The sequence below is a fragment of the Martes martes genome (genome assembly GCF_963455335.1).
Source record: "Martes martes genome assembly, chromosome: 1".
Lineage (NCBI taxonomy): Eukaryota > Metazoa > Chordata > Mammalia > Carnivora > Mustelidae > Martes > Martes martes.
The window spans coordinates 129162071-129180220 of NC_137888.1; the positions used below are offsets into that span (position 1 = coordinate 129162071).

General features: G+C 38.0%; 1 protein-coding gene across 1 annotated transcript in view; it reads left to right on the forward strand.

Moving 5' to 3' along the window:
* Positions 1-18150, forward strand: part of CPNE4 (copine 4) — a gene marked incomplete at its 3' end in the record, with an annotated part of 476837 nt that overhangs the window by 339056 nt on the left and 119631 nt on the right. Inside the window, exons 4-5 of the mRNA XM_080823089.1 lie at positions 8320-8391; positions 15101-15175. Coding sequence (XP_080679215.1) covers positions 8320-8391; positions 15101-15175 — 147 coding nt within the window. The remainder of the gene's footprint in view (positions 1-8319; positions 8392-15100; positions 15176-18150) is intronic.

An 18150-nucleotide genomic window follows, 5' to 3' on the forward strand; every position in this document is an offset into this window, starting at 1 on the left:
CTGGGAGGACAGTGCCCCTGCCTGCCTTGTGTCTTCACTATATTTTCAATGCCCAGCATGTAATATTCAATACATATGTATTCAATGAAGTAATGAATCCTGGCTTTAATTCTTATAAGGTATGTGTATTAGCTTGTTAGGGGTACCATAAAAGAATACCACAGACTGGTGGCTTAAACAACAGATATTTATTTTATCATAATTCTGGTGACTGGAATTCCAATATCAAGGTGACAGCAGGGTTGGTGTGTGGTGAAGCCTCTTCTGCTGACTTGCAGACAGCTGTGCTCACTATGTCCTCACATAGCCTTTCTTCTGAGTACCTACGCAGAGAGAGAAAACTCTCTGATTTTTCCTCCTCTTCTTATAAGGACACTAGTGATATAGGATTGGGGCACACCCCGTAAATGAGGGGGGCCTCCACCCTCATTTAACCTTAATTATTTCTGTAAAGTCCCTACCTCCAAATACAAGCACTTTGTGGTTTAGGGCTTGAACATATGAATTTGGGGAGGATACAGTTTGGTCCATAATGTTATGGGACCTTAGAAAAACTCCGTATTTTCTCCAAGGCTTGCTTCTCTCATTCCAGTTCCTTGGGGGGTGGGGGTGGGGGGGGGGGAGAAAGAGTGCTGATCATTAAATGACAACAAAGAAATGAGCTATGTGAAGCACTCAACACATTATCTGGCGCAGAAGAAAAGGTTTAGGTGTTAGCCTGGAGAGCAAGTAGAGAATTTGAGAGGTGAAGGAAAAACCAAAAGGGGAGTGGAGAAGTGAGATGGGAAAGGGAAAGTAGCCAATAAAGTAAAGGGTGCGTTGTCTAGTAAATCACCACAGAACAACTAGAGCTTCATCCCACTGAGGAAACTTGGGTGCCTATGTAGACCAAATACCACAGAGTCACCCCCAGCCCTGGGGCAAAAAAGTGGGGGATTTCTGTACCAAAGTCCATCAGTCATTGGTTGATGTTCACTGCCGAGGGTATTAATCCTCACTTTCAGCCCGCTGTGTCTGTAGACAATAGGCAGGCATACCAGAAAAAAATCTTTAGGTAATGAGATGCCAAGGCCGGTGGTTGGAAGCCCTGCCAGCTCTGCAGTGGTAAAGCCTGAGGAGATCTGGGCATGTGTTCCTCTCTCTGCTACGGTGAGCCATCAGGAAACCTTGTTTGTTCTCTGTCGTGGCGGTCATAGTAATTGCTAGTTTGCAAAACTAGAGAGGCTCCTTGACAAAAGGTTCTGGGGCCAAACAAGTGTAAGGAATGCTTCTTACATGGTTGTACTCAGGGAGACTCACAAATAAAGCTCTGTTGATGTCCTGCAGTTGAGCTATGAGACTTTTTCTGATCCTTTGATTTCCAGACTTATTTCCAGTTTTTTTCATGCACTATGGACTTAACTTTTAAGAAATAAAAATTCTCTGATACATGCTTTGGGGGCAATCAATTCTGATTCAGACCAGAGATGTGACTGTCAAATATTGTAAAGAAGTTTCTTGTCTGCTTACCACGATAGCCTCAGAACAGTGCCTGGCATAGAGAAGTTGTTCAATCAATGGTTTTTGTTACAACAAAATTTCAAAATTTTGTCTTACAAAATTTCAAAAAATAATCTGAAGACATATTCTGTAAAGCAGTCTCACGAAAAATGACTGGTCTCCAGAATGACTGTTTTGAAAGACTTTAAAAGAAAGTTTAGCTAAATGTATACTTGTGGTAATATTTGCCAAAGCATTTTTTATTCTCCTGACTTCTTTGCCTCCATCCAAATGAAACAGTGGACTTTCCTGACAAATGAGGACCCATACTGTTAGAATATCCACTTCAAAGGAAAGAAGTGCTTATTCCCCTGATCCATCTGTAAATACAGATCATGCATGGCATTGATGTCCTTATGGCCCAACTTTGCTAAAAAAGATTGGTTCAACTTCTGTTTTCCTTCCTCTCTACTTCACCGTTTTTGGAATGGTAAGAATTGCAGTTATGACCCCACTATAGCATAGAAAAGAATCAAAATAGAGGACTTCTATCTTACGGTCTAAAATGAGTCTCTGGTAGGTCTTGTTTTTTATCCATTCTGTCACCATATGTCTTTAGACTGCTGTGTTTAGTCCATTTACATTCAAAGTATCTATTGATAGATATGTGCTTATTGCCATTTTATTACTTGTTTTGTAGTTGTTTCTGAAGATTTACTCTGATCCTTTCTTGTCTTTCTCTCTTTCATGGTTTGCTGATTTTCTTTAGTGATATACTTGAATTTCTTTTTTTGGTCTTTGAATATTTATTAGTGGTTTTTGATATATGGCTACCATTATGTTTGTGTATAATCTCTTCTGCAAATAGCAGTCTATATTAGGTTGATGGTTATTTAAGTTTGAACCCATTCTTTCTCCTATCCTCCCACATTTTATGTTATGTTTATTTATATATGTTATTATGTTTTATGTCCTTTTTTTGTGAGTTCCTTGACTGATTTGTTTTACAGAAATATTCATTTTACTGCTTTTGTGTTTCCTACCTTTATACTGACACTTTTTTTTTCTCCTTTCCACTCAAAGTGTCCCCTTCAATGTTTCTTACAGGGCCGATTCAGTGTTCATGAATTCTTTAGTTTTTGTTTTTCTGGGAAACTCTTTATCTCTCCTTCTATTCTGAATGACAGTCTTTAATGGATAGAGTATTCTTGGTTGCAGATTATCCCATTCAGCACTTTGAATATGCCACTCTCTTCTGGCTTGCAAAATTTCTGTTGAAAAATATCCCACTAACCCTATAGGTTTCCCTTGTAAGTTACGGATTTCTTTGGTTTGCTGCTTTTAAATTTTTTTCGTTATCACTACATTTTGTAAATTTAATTACAATATGTCTTGGTGGGGTTCTGCTTTTGTTTTTTTGTTTTTGTTGTTATTTTGTTTTTGTTTTTGTTTTTGTATTTCTCTGTGCTTCTTGAATCTGGGTATCTGTTTCCTTCCCCAGATTAGGGACGTTTTCAACTATTGTTTCTCCAAATAAATTTTCTGGCCCCTTTTCTCTATCTTCTGGGACTCCTAGAATATGAATGTGATTACATTTGATGGAATCACTGAGTTCTCTAAATCTGTTCTCACTTTGTATAATTCTTTTCTCTCTCTTTTCTTTAGTCTGATTACTTTCCATTACTCTGTCTTCTAGGTCACTAATTCATTCTTCTGATTCTTCCATCCTGCTCTTCATTCCATCAAGCATGTTTCTCATTTTGTTTATTGAGCCCTTTATCTTTGCTATGTTATTCCTTACCTCTGTGTTAAGCATCTCACTCATGTCTTCCACTCTTTTATCAAGTCCAGCAAGTAATCCTTATGATCATTGCTTTAAATTCTCTATCAGGCACATTATTTAAGTTAGAGGACTTCAAACAAGTGTATCCTCTTGCAAGACAGAGCTGACTGAGTTTTTGTTGTTGTTGCTGTTGTTGGTGGTGGTGGTGGTGGTTTTGTTTTGTTTTGTTTTGTTTTGTTTTTGCCTCAAATGTCCTCTGACAAGACATAAGGACTTCCTGAGCCTGATGCAGTTGCTTCAGCTCCAAGAAAGCCTACATGAGAAGTGAGATTTGCAACAAACAACCTTTTCTCTATAGATCACTGACCCCACTGGCCATCCCCACCACTTTTGCCCAACAGTCCTAAGAATGGCACCATCATTGTTTATTGATCTTTATTACAATGAAACTCTAATTATTACTTGAAACTCTAATTATTACTCATTTTTTGGAGCTGAGATGGAGGCCTGCAGGGCTGTAAAATAAGTTTGTTTGATTGCCTGCTTGATTAGCCATTTGTATACCCAAATGCCCACTTGTTAAGCAGGACTATTTCTGGGGAGATTGCTTATCTTCCTAGCATTAGTAAAAGGCAGGAGCTTGGAACATAATAGCATTCTCTTCACACCCCACAAATGTGAATGTTGGCATTTCTATATAAAAGTGAGGAAAGAGAATGTGATCATCCATCATCTTGTAAATTAAGTCTCCCTTGGTCTTGCTTGAAGAATGAATATGTGGATCTTGGAAGACACAGTCTGTAAAGACATTGTACCCATACCCACACCTGGTAATCCAGTGAGTGGGTTTTTACAACACTGAGAGGATGGTTGGGGTCATTTGGAGCCATAGAGTTAGGACACCAATGTGGATGAAACAATGACAATGGACAATAGTATCTCTGAGGCCAAATTTACTTGGGAAACAAGATATGTTGCCTTTCTTTAGTTATATTTTGGCCTGGATGCTGCTTACCAGTGACCCTTGTTTTGTGTTTGATTCACGTGTTTTTCCCTATTCCTCCTTGCTGAAAACGCCCTGCAGAGAAACTATAAAATCTTCCTTATGTCTTTGCTGTCTGTTTCCTGTGTTTCCTCTATGTTTTGGTTCATCTCAAGTTCAAGAATGATGTCTATATTTTTCTAGGAAATAGTAGCTTTTCTAAAACCTTTGATAATCTGTGAATGTGGAGAGAGAGGGGATAATGATTCTGACTACAGGAGAAGAACCACTTGAACCTTCTTAATGAGTAGGATGGGAAATATAAGCAACTTATTTATTTATTTATTTGGAATTTTTTTTAAATTAACATATAATGTATTATTTGTTTCAGGGGTACAGGTCTGCAACTCATCATTTTTATACAATTCACAGTGCTCACCATAGCACATACCCTCCCTAATGTCCATCACCCAGGCACTCCATCCCGCCCACCCCCCTCCACTCTAGCAACCCTCAGTTTGTTCCCTGAGTTTAAGAGTCTCTTATGGTTTGTCTCCCTCTCTGGTTTCATCTTATTTCATTTTTCCCTCCCTTCCTCTATGATCCTTATCTCAAATTCCTCATATCAGTGAGATCATATAATAATTGTCTTTCTCTGATTGACTTCTTTCACTTAGCATGATACCCTCTAGTTCCATCTATATCATTGCAAATGGCAAGATTTTGGGGGGGGGTTGATGGCTGCATAGTATTCCATTGTGTGTGTGTACACACACACACACATCACATCTTCTTTATCCATTCATCTGTTGATAGACATCTAGCCTCTTTCCATAGTTAGGCTATTGTGGATGTTGCTGCTATAGACATTGGGGTGTACATGCTCCTTTAAATCACTACATTTATATCTTTGGGGTAAATACCCAGTATTGCAATTCCTGAGTCATAGGGTAGCTCTATTTTCAACTTTTTGAGGAACCTCCATACTGTTTTCCAGAGTGGCTGCACCAGCTTGCATCCCATCAACAGTGTAGGAGGGTTCCCCTTTCTCCACATCCTTGCCAACATCTGTCATTTCCTGACTTGTTAATTTTAGCCATTCTGACTGGTGTGAGGTGGTATCTCATTGCAGTTTTGATTTGTAGGAAATATGAGTAATTTAGATTCAGACATAACTATAGGAAAGAATGACAATTCCTTTACCATCTGAAATTTTTTCATGTCATTTTATTGATAACCAGCTGTGAATAAAACAAAAACAAAAACAACCATGTTCTTAATCATTATGCTACACTGCCCTTAACCAAAGCCAGTCTTCAGATTACTCCATTCTTGAGGTTTAACATGATCATTTCTTTTCAGTCTTCTTCATGTTTACATATTGAGGGTTAAACACACAAATATAAGATCCAGGGTTTAAAAGCAAACACATAGAGTAAAAATCCAGCATTGAAAATTTTCTGAATCTGTTTTTCGAGTTCACATACCAGTCAATTGTAGCTAGAGATCAGTTTCTGGAGTCAGACCCATGTTCAAATCTATTCCACTTCTTCTTAGCCTAGTTGCTTTGGAAGAGTTGCTTAAACTCTGTATCCTATTTTTATCGTCTATAAAAGGGAATTAACAATACCAAATTTGTGGGGAATAAAATTAGAAATAAAGTGACCACTAAAATAACAACTTTACTTCATTTCTCATTTCCTTCAGATTCTATTCTCTCTACCTCATCTTAGAGCCAAACTTATTGAAGTAATTGTCTTCATGTGTTTGCTCAGTTTCCTTCCCTCTTTCTCTCTTCTTCAATCTGCTCCAATCTGCTTTCTGCCCCAAATCTGAATACATGTTCTTTGCTCTCCCAAATTAATGTCCTCTTCCAGTGTCCCTTATCTCGATGAATCACACAACCATCTAATCCAATAATGCATTTATCATTTATCATACCTCCCTCTCTCTTCATTTTTAATCTATTTCCAAATCCCTCCTCTTCTCTCCATTTCCAGCACCACCACCATCTCTTGCCGAGACTATTGCAGAAGATCCTGAAGTGGTCTGCTCTCATCCACCCCACCACCTATCCATTTATTGTTCTCACCACAGCCAATGTATCTCTTTTGTGATGCATTATTTTGATTTATTTGACCATTTGGTTAATGCCTATCTCTGCTGCAGAATGTAAGTTCCATGAGGTCAGATATTGTAACTGACTTTGCTTACCACTCTATTCTTAGTGGCTAGCACTGAGGCTGGAACAATGAAGGCTAAGTAAATATTTTGGGAATGTGTACTCCTAAATGGGAGTTCCCATTGCTGTCATTATCATCATCATTTTCATCATCCATCACCAGATGATTTCTTACAAAAATACTCTTCTCTTCAGATCATAGCCAGTTGAGCATCAAGTTCTTTAAAACTACTTGGTCTAGGAAGGTTCTATGAACTTTTTGTATTTGACACAGCATAGTCATAGTATTTTCATTGCTCTAACACAGAGACAAAAAGATATAAGGATGTCAGAGAAAGGATTTGTCTCCCTGCTTTTTACAGTGATGTCCTTTCCTGTTCTATAAATCAAATGTATATTGTTACCTAGTTCTACATAAAAAATTACTCTAAAACTTGACAGTTTAAAAAAGAAAAAAGCATTTATGGAGTGCCTGGGTGGCTCAGTCATTAAGCATCTGCCTTCAGCTCAGGTTGGATCCCAGGGTACCACGATCAAGCCCTGCATCTGGCTCCCTGCTCAGCAGGGAGCCTGCTTTTCCCTCTCCCACTCCCCCTGCTTGTGTTTCTGCTGTCACTGTCCCTCTGTCAAATAAATAAATAAAATCTTTAAAAAACCCAAGAAACAGCATTTATGATCTCACCAAATTGGGGGAGAGTGTGGCTGTATCCTCTGGATCAGGGTCTCTCACAAGGCTGCTCTGAAGGTACAGTTATTTCAAGACTTAGCTTGGAGGAGGACCTGATTCCAAGCTCATCATGGGTCTGTTGACAGTCTTCTGGTTCTCACTGGCTATTGACTAGAGACATCAATTCCTTGCCACCTGAGCTATTCTATAGGGCTACTCACAGCATTGCAACTTGCTTCCTTCAGCACAAGGACTCTGAGAGAGAAGAATAAGATGATGATCAAGAAGGAAGTCACATTCATTTTGTGACCTAATCTCAGAAGGGATAATCCACCACTTTTATAGTATTCTGTTCATTAGAAACCAGTTATTAGATCCATCCCACACTCAAGGAGAGAGAATAGCACAATGGCATGAATAGAACCATTGGGAACCATCTTAGATAGAAGCTGTCTACTGCAAGGTATGACTTTGTTCTCTCTCAGCAAGAGCACAGCTGTCTTTGATTGATTTAAGTCTTTTCTCCTTTGAGAATCATGAATTACATATCCTTCAGGGCCCCTATGCCTTGCCATATATTTCTTTCAAAAATGGGAAGGCAGAGGCAGATGGGGCAAGTTCTGCTAAGAATAGCTCCCAATATAATAGCAACTTTAGTTGTCATTGCACGTTGTGCATTGACACTGAATCATGAAGAGGACCCCAATTACTCCTTTTTGCTTGTCTGGGCATCAGTTTCCTAATGACTGACTTTATAGCTTCCTACTGAATATATTAAAAACAGAACTCTAGAGATTATAGATACAGAAGGTGTATATTTAGACCTTGGGTTTCCTTTCCTCCCTGTAGCCCACCCCTACTTTGCACAGAGGTTTTAGTGCTAATTCGAGATCATTCTGAAACTTTCTGTTTTATCATAATATACATATCCAACATTTTCCATCTAATTTTGTTGTAAATGCTTCAGATTAAGTCACCTCCTAATTGACTGACTTGTCTATAATTTCTCATGCCCTTACTCTCTTATATAATATGCTATAAGAAGAAGAAGAAAGAAGGAAATAACCTGTATTTAGGAGTTTCATGGAAAAAAGCCTAGAAATAAACAGGCATAGTTTATAATTTCAAGTAGAATTCTAAAAACAGAATTTTGTAAAGAAAAAAGTTAAAAAGTAGACCTACAATCATATAACTAGTATCTCTACCTTTTGTTTCCTTTTGTGCAGATTGTTTCCCAGAGAAAACTGTCTAAATCCTTGTTGAAGCATGGGAACACAGCAGGGAAATCCTCCATCACGGTAAGCCCTTCCTTAGCAGCCCTCTGTCCAGGTGCCCAGATGGAGCAGCTGGTCCAAACCTGGCAGTAGGAAGCAGACTCTCTGACTATTGGGAGTTGATGCCACAACTGCTTAGCTATCCAGATTACTCCTTTCCTCCTTGTTCCTTTTTCCTTCTTTTTCCTTTTTGCCAATACAATTTTGACCCTTCTACCCCTAGGAGAAAGAGATAGAAAAAGTATTTGAAAGTGAGGCCATTCACTTCTACTGAGCACTTCTGCAGTTAATATGTAGGTTTCGGTGGAGGGCAAAGATGGAGTTGTCGAGAACATTAAGAATATGGAATTGTCTTGGGTTTTCAAATCATCAAACTACCTATTCCTGCCTCTCATTTTTTTGAGAATTAAAAATCTGCTCTAATAGCAATTAGTCCAAGGTTAGGTTTGTTTCCTAAGGACCAGAGAACTCAACATTTTAAGTCTCCTCTTTAATATATTAGTTTGGAGTTATGTCATTGTATTTAGTAACCACTACCCACATGTGATTATTAAATAAAATTATTCAAAATTAAATAAAAGAAAATACCCACACCTTACACTAGCCATATATCAAGTGTTCAGGAGTTATTTGTAGCTATGGATGTGGGGAGGGAAACAGAGAATCAGATTCAGGAGGCCCAGAAATCCCCCAACAACTCAACCCACTGAGGTCCACACCAAGACACCCAGTGATTAAGATGGCAAACACAGTGATAAAGAATTTTAAAGTTTGCAAGGGAAAACTAGGCAGTTACCTACAAAGGAAACTCCAGGAGGCTATCAGCTGATTTTCCAGCAGAAACTTTGCAGGCCAGTAGAGAGTGGCACAAAACATTCAAAGTGCTAAAAGTGAAAAATTTACGGCCAAGAATACTCTATTCCAGTAAGGCTATCTTTCAGAATAGGAAAACAAAGAGTTTCCCAGACAAACAAAAATTAAAAGAATTCATGACTGCTAAACCAGCCTTACAAGGTATCTTAAGGGGGACCTTGTGAATAGAAAACAAATACCACAAGTAAGAGTAAGAAAAATAGGAAGCACAAAAACAAACAAACAAACAAAATTAAGCTTGTCTATAAAAATTGGTCAAGAGAAGCACAAAATAAAAGGCTATAAGATATGATACCAAGTATCTGAAACATAAAGGGGAGAAGAGTAAAGAATGAGTTCAGAATTAAGTAACCATCAATTTAACATAGACTGCTATAAGCAAAAGACATTATATATAAACTGAATGATAACCACAAATCAAAATCAGTAATAGATGTGCATAAAATGAAGAATAAAGAATCCAAATAGTTTACTAAAGAAAGTTAACTAATTATGAGAGAAAACAAGGGAAGAAAGGAACAGAGAAGAACTACAAAAGCAACCATAAAATAAGTAACAAAATGGCAATAAATATACACATATCAGTACTTACTTTGAATGTAAATGAACTAAATGCTCCAGTCAAAACACATAAGATGATGGAGTAGATTTAAAAAAAAAAAGGGGGGGGGGCTCATAATAGGCTGACTGTAAGAAATTTATTTCAGATCTCAGGATACATACATACTGAAAGTGAAGGGATAGAGAAACTATCATTCAAATGGAAGTAAAATGAAAGCCCAAGTTACAGTACTTATATTGGACAAAACAGACATTAAAACAAAGGCTGTAACAAGGGACAAAGAAGGACACTATATAATCATAAATAGTACAATCCAACAGGAAGATATAAAAATTGTAAATATGTATGCACCTAACATGGGAGCACCCAAATACATAAAGCAATTAATAACAAACATAAAGGAACTAATCAATAGTAATACAATAATAGTAGGGGATTTTAACATCCTACTTACTTCAATGGATAGATTATCCAAACAGAAAATTAAAGAAACTGTGGCTTGAATGACACACTGGACAAAATGGATTTGACAGACATATTCAGAACGTTACATCCTAAAATAACAGAATATGCATTCTTTTCAGGTACATATGGACCATAATTCAGAATAGATAACATATTAGGCCACAAAACAAGTCTCAACATGTTCAAAAAGATGGGCATCGTACCATCTTTTCTGAAACTAGAAATCAACCACAAGAAAAGACATGGAAAGCACACAAATACACAGAGGTTATATAATATGCTACTAAACAATGAATGGGCCAACCAAGAAATCAAAGACAAAATAAAAATATACATGGAGATAAATGAAGTTGAAAATAAAATGGTCTAAAATCTGTGGGATACAGCAAAAGCTGTTCTAAGAGGGAAGTTTATAGCAATAAAGGCCCACCTTAAGAAATAAGAAAAGTCCCAAATAAACAACCAACCTTATAGCTAAAGGAACTAGAAAAACAATAACAAACAAAACCCAAAACCAGTAAAAGGAAGGAAATCATAAAGATTAGAGCAGAAACAAACAAGATAGAAACTAAAAAAAAAAAAAAAAATAGAACAGATCAATGAAAGCAGGAGCTGGTTCTTTGTAAAATCAGTAAAATTGACAATATTTTAGCCAGACTTTAGACTTATAAATAAAACAAGAAAGGGGAGGAATAACAACTGAGATTACAGAAATACACAATTGTAACAGAATATTATGAAAAATTCTATCCAGCAAATTGACAACCTGGTAGAAGGAAGAAAGAGAAAATATGAACAGAGGAATTACCAGCAATGAAATTGAATCAGCAATGAAAGAACTCCCAGCAAACAAAAGTCCAGGGCCAGACGACTTCACAGGTGAATTCTACCAAACATTTAAAGAAGAGTTAATACCTATTCTTCTCAAACTATTCCAAAAAATAGAAGAAGGAAAACTTCCTAATCCATTCTATAAAGCCATTATTACACTGATACCAAAACCAGATAAAGACATTGCAAAAACAGAGAACTACAGGCCAGTTTCTCTGATGAATGTAGGTGCCAAAAATCCTCAACAAAATACTAGCAAACAGAATCTAACAATACATTTAAAGAATCATTCACCACGATCAGGCGGGATTTATTCCTGAGATGCAAGCATGCCTCGGTATTTGCAAATCAATGTGATACATCACATCAATAAAAGAAGGGATAAAAATCATATGATCATATTAATAGATGCCAAAAAAGCACTTGACAAAGTATAACATCCATTCATGATAAAATCCCTCAAAAAATAGTATCAGAGGAAACACACTTCACATAATATATGAAAAACCCACAGCTAACATTATACTCAATGGTGAAAAATTGAGATCATTTTCTCTAAGATCAGGAACAAGATGGAGACGTCCATTCTCACCACTATTATTTGACATAGTGCTGGACTTCCTAGCCATATAACAAACAAGAGGAATGAAAGTAAGTCCTCCAAATTGGTAGGGAAGAAGTAACTTTCCCTGTTTGCAGATGACATAATACTACATAAAGAAAACCCTAAACACTCCACCAAAAAACTACTAGAACTGGGGGTCCTGGATGGCTCAGTCAATTAAGAACCTGCATTTGGCTCAGGCCATGATCCCAGGATGCTGGGATCGAGCCCCACATCATGCTCTCTGCTCAGCGGAGAGCTTGCTTCTCCCTCTGCCTCTACCTGCCATTTCCCCTGCTTGTGCATGTGTGCTCTCTCTCTGTCAAATACATAAATAAAAATCTTTTAAAAAAAACTTACTAGAACTGATAAATGAATTTAGTAAGGTTGCGGGATACAAAATCAGCATACAAAAATCCGTGGCATTTTTATATACTAATAATGAAACAACAGAAAGAGAAATTAAGAAAGCAATCTCATTTACTATTGCACCAAAGAAAATTAAATACCTAGGAAAAATTTAACCAAGGAAGTGAAAGACTTGTACTCTGAAAATCATGAAAGATATTAAAGATGACACAAACAAGTGGAAAGATACTACATGTTCATGGTTTGGAAGAACAAATACTGTTAAAGTGTCCATACTACCTAAGGTAATCTGCACATTCAACACACTTCCTATCAAAATACCAATAACATTTTTCACAGAACTAGAATAGACAATCCTAAAATTTGTATGGAACTACAGAAGATTCCAAATAGCCAAAACAGTCTTGAAAAAGAAAAACAAAGCTGGAGATATCACAATTCCAGATTTCAATTTGTGCAATGAAGTTGTAATAATCAAAACAGTATGGGACTGGCACAAAAATAGGCACATAGATCAATGGAATAGAATAGAAAGCCCAGAAGTAAACCCACGTTTGTATATATGGTCAACTCATCTTTGACAAAGGAGGAAAGAATATGCAATGGGGGAAAAGACAGCCTCTCCACAAATGGTGCTGGGAAAACTGGATGGCTAAATGTAAAAGAATGAAACTGGACCACTGGCTTACACTATGCACAAAGATAAACTCAAAATGGATTAAGAACCTAAATGTGAGACCTAAGCCTATAAAAATCCTAGAAGAGAGCATAGGACGTATGCTCTGGCATTGGAACATAGCAATTCTCTGGCATTGGACAATAGCAACTTTTTTCTAGATATGTCTCCTGAGGCAAGGGGAACAAAAGCAAAAATAAACTGGGGACTTCATCAAAATAAAAAGTTTCTGCACAGCAAAGTTAATGATCAACAAAACTAAAAGACACCTACTGAACAGGGAAAGATATTTGCAAATGACATTTCTGATGAAGGGTTGATGTCCAAAATATATAAAGAACTTACACAACTCCACATCCCAATAATAAATAATCCAATTAAAAATGGGCAGAAAACACTTCTCTGAAGAAGACATCCAGATGGCCAACAGACATATGAAAAGATGCTCTATGTCACTCATCAGGGAAATACAAATCAAAGCTACAATGAGACATCACCTCACCTGTCAGAATGGCTAACCCCAAAAACATATGAAACAACAAGTGTTGGTGAGGATGTGGAGAAAAAGGAACCCTGTTACACTGTTGGTATAAATGCAAACTAATGCAACCACTGTGCAAAACAGTGTGCAGGTCCCTCAAAAAGTTAAAGATAGAACTACTCTATGATCCAGTAATTGCACTATCGGGTATTTACCCAAAGAATACAAAAACACTAATTTGAAGGGATACATGAACCCCCATGTTTATTGCAGCGTTATATACAATAGCAAAATTATGGAAGCAGCCCAAGGGTCCATGGATAAATGAATGGATAAATAAGAGGTGACCAGGGGCACCTGGGTGGCTCAGTGGGTTAAAGCCTCTGCCTTCGGCTCAGGTCATGATCCCAGGGTCCTGGGATCGAGCCCCACATCGGGCTCTCTGCTCAGCAAGAAGCCTGCTTCCTCCTCTCTCTCTGCCTGCCTCTCTGCCTACTTATAATCTGTCAATCAAATAAATAAAATCTTTAAAAAAAAAGAATAGGTGTGTATATATATATATATATATATATATATATATATATATATATATATATGCCTGGAATATTATTCAGCTGTAAAGAACAATGAAATCTTGCCATTGGCAATGACATGGATGGAGCTACAGAGTATTATGCTAAGTGAAATAAGCCAGTCAGAGAAATACAAATACCGTATGATCTCACTCATATGTGGAATTTAAGAAACAAAACAAAGGAAAAGATTTTTAAAAAGTAAAGTGAGAGACAAACCAAGCATAGTCTCTTTACTATAGGGAACAAACTGATGATTAGTCGGGAGGTAGGGGGAGGTGAAATGGCACATGGAGATTAAGGAGTACAGTTAAACCATGATGAGCACTGAGTAATGTATAGAATTGTATTACTATATTGTACACCTGAAACTGATATAATACTGTATTGTATTTCCACTAACTGGAATTTTTTAAAAAATTAATGAAAAAGTAATTACACGTAGCTAACAGCCACTGTATTGGACAGTGCAGATTACGGAACATTTCTGTCATCACATAATGTTCAGTTGGGCAATACTGAAAGTATTTCTAAATAAAACCTTAAAATTTTGAATAAAACTCCAGTATTTAAAGCTTTGGCATCTCATTTTAGAGCCCTTGAGAAAGGTAGAAAAAGTGGTCTGATCATTGCCTAGACAAAATTTTTTAAAAAGTAGAAAAATGTACCAGGAAAATCTGAATTGCTTGGGTGGGATTGGGGGTGGGGTGGGTAAATTGCCAGGCAGCAAACCTCCTGAGGTCCTTTGAACATTCCTTTTTAACTTGAAAGTGACTGATTCTTTTTTTTTTTTTTTTAAGTTAAGGTCATTTTTAAGGGAAAAATGCAAAAAGATTCCCTGCGGTATAAGTTATGACCACTCTCACAAGCACTTACCTGAGTTTATTGCTTGGGTATTTTAAATGATGTATTCCTATCAAGCTTTTTCTTTTTTTACTTCCATGCTCAATCCACACAAATGGTTCAAAGAGTCTTTGAAGACTCCGTTGGTGCTCTAAAAAGCCATGGATCCAAAGGCTTACTCCCAAAGCACACAAACCCAGAGAAGCTTTGGGGTGGTGAACCCCGGTTTGAGATTTGCCTTTGGCCTTTGTTCTTTCCCAGAAGAACAATACCTCATCTTGCCACCTTTCCTCTAAGATATCTTGGAGATTTTGCTCCTCTACATATCCCAGAAAAATTTAACCTCCTTCATTTTAAATATTTAAACACTTCTCTTAATCTTGGGTCCTTGGATCAGAAAATGACTTCAAAATCTTCTGGAAAACACTTCAAAATATGTGAAAATCTTTTCCTTTAGGTGATTGCAGAAGAATTATCTGGCAATGATGACTACGTTGAACTTGCATTCAATGCACGGAAATTGGATGACAAGGTAAAGTGTTTGACATTAACCTTACTGAAGGAAGTAATAAAGCTAGCACACAAAGTTTAATCAGATTTCACCCTGCAGCTGTTTTTTCCCTTTCAATCCACATTATTAAACAGATCAAAGATTTCAGAGAGGTCTCCAAACTAAGACTTTCCCCAAGTTAAAAACCAGTTGATGAGAAGGGGGAGGGACTATAATTAAAAGAAGACAATTTTGTTACACCAAGGCTTCATTTGTTTCCAAATGCCCAGGTCAATGTGCACAGGTAAATATGGTTTAACCCTATTGCTAGGGACATTTCATAAGGAAACAGATGACGTAAAAGGGAGGAGAAGTGACGTTTATGAAGCACCTATATTTTCCAAGCACAAGGTTAAGAGCTTTTCATGCATTATCACATTTAATCATTCTTATAACTCCCACGTAGCAGGCATTATTAACTTTGTTTTGCAGATGAGGAAACAAATTCAAAGATGAAGTAACTTGTGTAAAGTCGCTCCATGTGTTAGTCTGGATAATCCCAGAAATGGGATTAAATATGCAAGGATTTTATTAGAAACATAGGGAGGAAATCTGCAGATTGCAATGCAAGTCTGACCATGAGTAAAGGAGAGAGGGAGAAAGGGGTGGGCGGCAGTGTCCTGGAATGTCCAGTCTAAGGAAGCTTAAACAAGGCCATCAGAGAGTCCTAGGGCCAATATTGGCCAGCAGGGAAGTTTCATGTCCCCCGAGCCTGCCTTAATGTCCCCTACACATGCAGGCACTAGCTGGGAGCGGCCGACCAGAAGCCTGGCCTCAGTGCAAGTATGGAAAATAAGAGATGTATTTCAGGGCACAGCTGCTGGGGCCCTTGGTCAGTTATACTCCCTGTAGTGGGAGGTTTCTAAGGCAGTTTTCTTGGCTACCATACACTGCTAATAGGTGGCTAAAACCGAGGATTCATTTCCAAGTCCATTCCAGGGGAATCTGACTCCCATCTGTGTTCTCTCTCTTATATCTGACAACTTCCACCCATCACAGGCCATGTCAGTCTTACCTATACAGAAGTTCCTCAGTCTACACCCATTAAAAAAGGGGAGGAGTGTCCTTTCCAACCTCACCATATATTTATGATTTCCCTCCAACCATATCCTTAAGTCAAAAACATATCACATTAATAAATGTATTCACAAAGAACTCTTTTCCTAGAGGACAACTAGAGAACCTGGGATTTGGGGAGGTGGTACCACTTTTTAAATTGCAGACAGGCATTAGGCTGAAAAAAGTAAAGCAATGTATCAGGCAGTTCCCTAAAGTTTTAGGCAGCTGTTTATAGCCTGGCGTATCACCTTCATTTTCACCTATGAACAGTACTCAGACCATTTCTGTGTTCATTAATTCATTCTTTTATTTGTTCATTCTTTCTTCATTCATCGTTCATTTACCAAACCTTTGTCGCATGCTTGTTATGCATCAGGTGGTGGGGTAAAGACGTGCTTTAAACCATTCTCACAGCTACAACCTGTAATTCATTGCCTAACTAAATGAAATATAAATTTAAACTACAAAAGATACAGTGTTATAGCCATGATGGGATGTGATAATTGATGTATAACTGCTGTCTGGAGAAGGTTAATTCATCCTGCCTGGGGACATCAGGAAAGACTTTATCCTTATGAATGAATTTGGATTTTTTGGTGTCCTGAGTAGATTATGTGAAACTTTCATGAACATTAGTGTGAGCTAGGTGCTGGGAACTGTGGTGTGCAGTGATGTCAGTTGGATGTTAGCTTTTACTCCTCACTTTCTGATGGCTGTTATGTTTTTTCTCCCCCATCATTTCTCCAAGTTTTAGAATAATTCACCAAACTCCTTTGTAGTATCTTTCCTGGTGCCATTATAAGCCATTGGGTCAGTGTGTGGCAGTTTTAAGCTGCTCAGCTAATGGCTTATAATGGCTTCTTTCTACTTAACAGTCTCTTAAGCACTTCTAATCCGCCCTCTAACTGACTTCTGTTACAGTGCAAGAGGACTTGGGGGTTTGTTAGAGGGCCCATTAGCTCTGATGTGTTTGAACAATTTCCCTTCATTCCGGTGAGTACTTGCTCAAAAAGCTGAAAAGGCCTCATGTAGCACTTAATATGGTTCTAGGTGGCCCAGCTTTGTCTGGGATGATTATCCAAGGACCTTGTCAGTGCTGAGCATCACCACTCCAAAGCTGTAGACTCCAGGTCATTCATAATGTGGGTATCTTGCCCAGTCTCCTTAGTAATCTAGAGAAGAGCAGGTCCTGTTCAGCACAAAGCAGAGGCCCATTGTTCCTCTTTGGACTGAAAGGTAAATGGTCTCAGGTGGAAAAAGGGAAGAGTAACATTAAGGAGCAAGATGATACCATGGAGATCACCTCAAACAACCTCTTGAGGAAACCAAGGCTCAGCAAGGTCTGATGACTTACTCAGATACTACTACTGCTGATAATAATTGTTAATAGATAGTACTGGTTATCCATTGCTACATAGGAAACCATCTCAACACCTAGTGACTTAACTTACTCTATTACATGTCTGGTTTTGAGGGTCAGAAATGGAAGCAAGTTTCAATGGGGCAATTCTTCTGCTTCTTATGATGTTGACAGAAGTCACTCAATGATACTCAGCTGGGGAGGAAGACCTTGTCTGGAGAGTTCGGTCTAGCTTTGTTCACATTCCTGGCACATGGGATGGCTGAAAGACAGGGGTCAACTGAGGTGGTCAACCAGAGTGCCTACATAGTGGTCTTGGGTTAGTCCCATTTCCCACACAGTGGCTGACTTTTCCCAGAGAAAGCAACCCAAAAGAAAAGAGAAGCTGTGTGGCCTGTTCTGACCTAGCCTTGGAAGTCATGGAGCATCAGTTCTGCTGCATTGTGTTAGTTACATGTTAAGTCATAGGGCCAGCCCAGAGTCAAGGAGAGAGGAGTTAGATTCCACACCTTGATGGGGGAGTGGCAAAGTCATATTC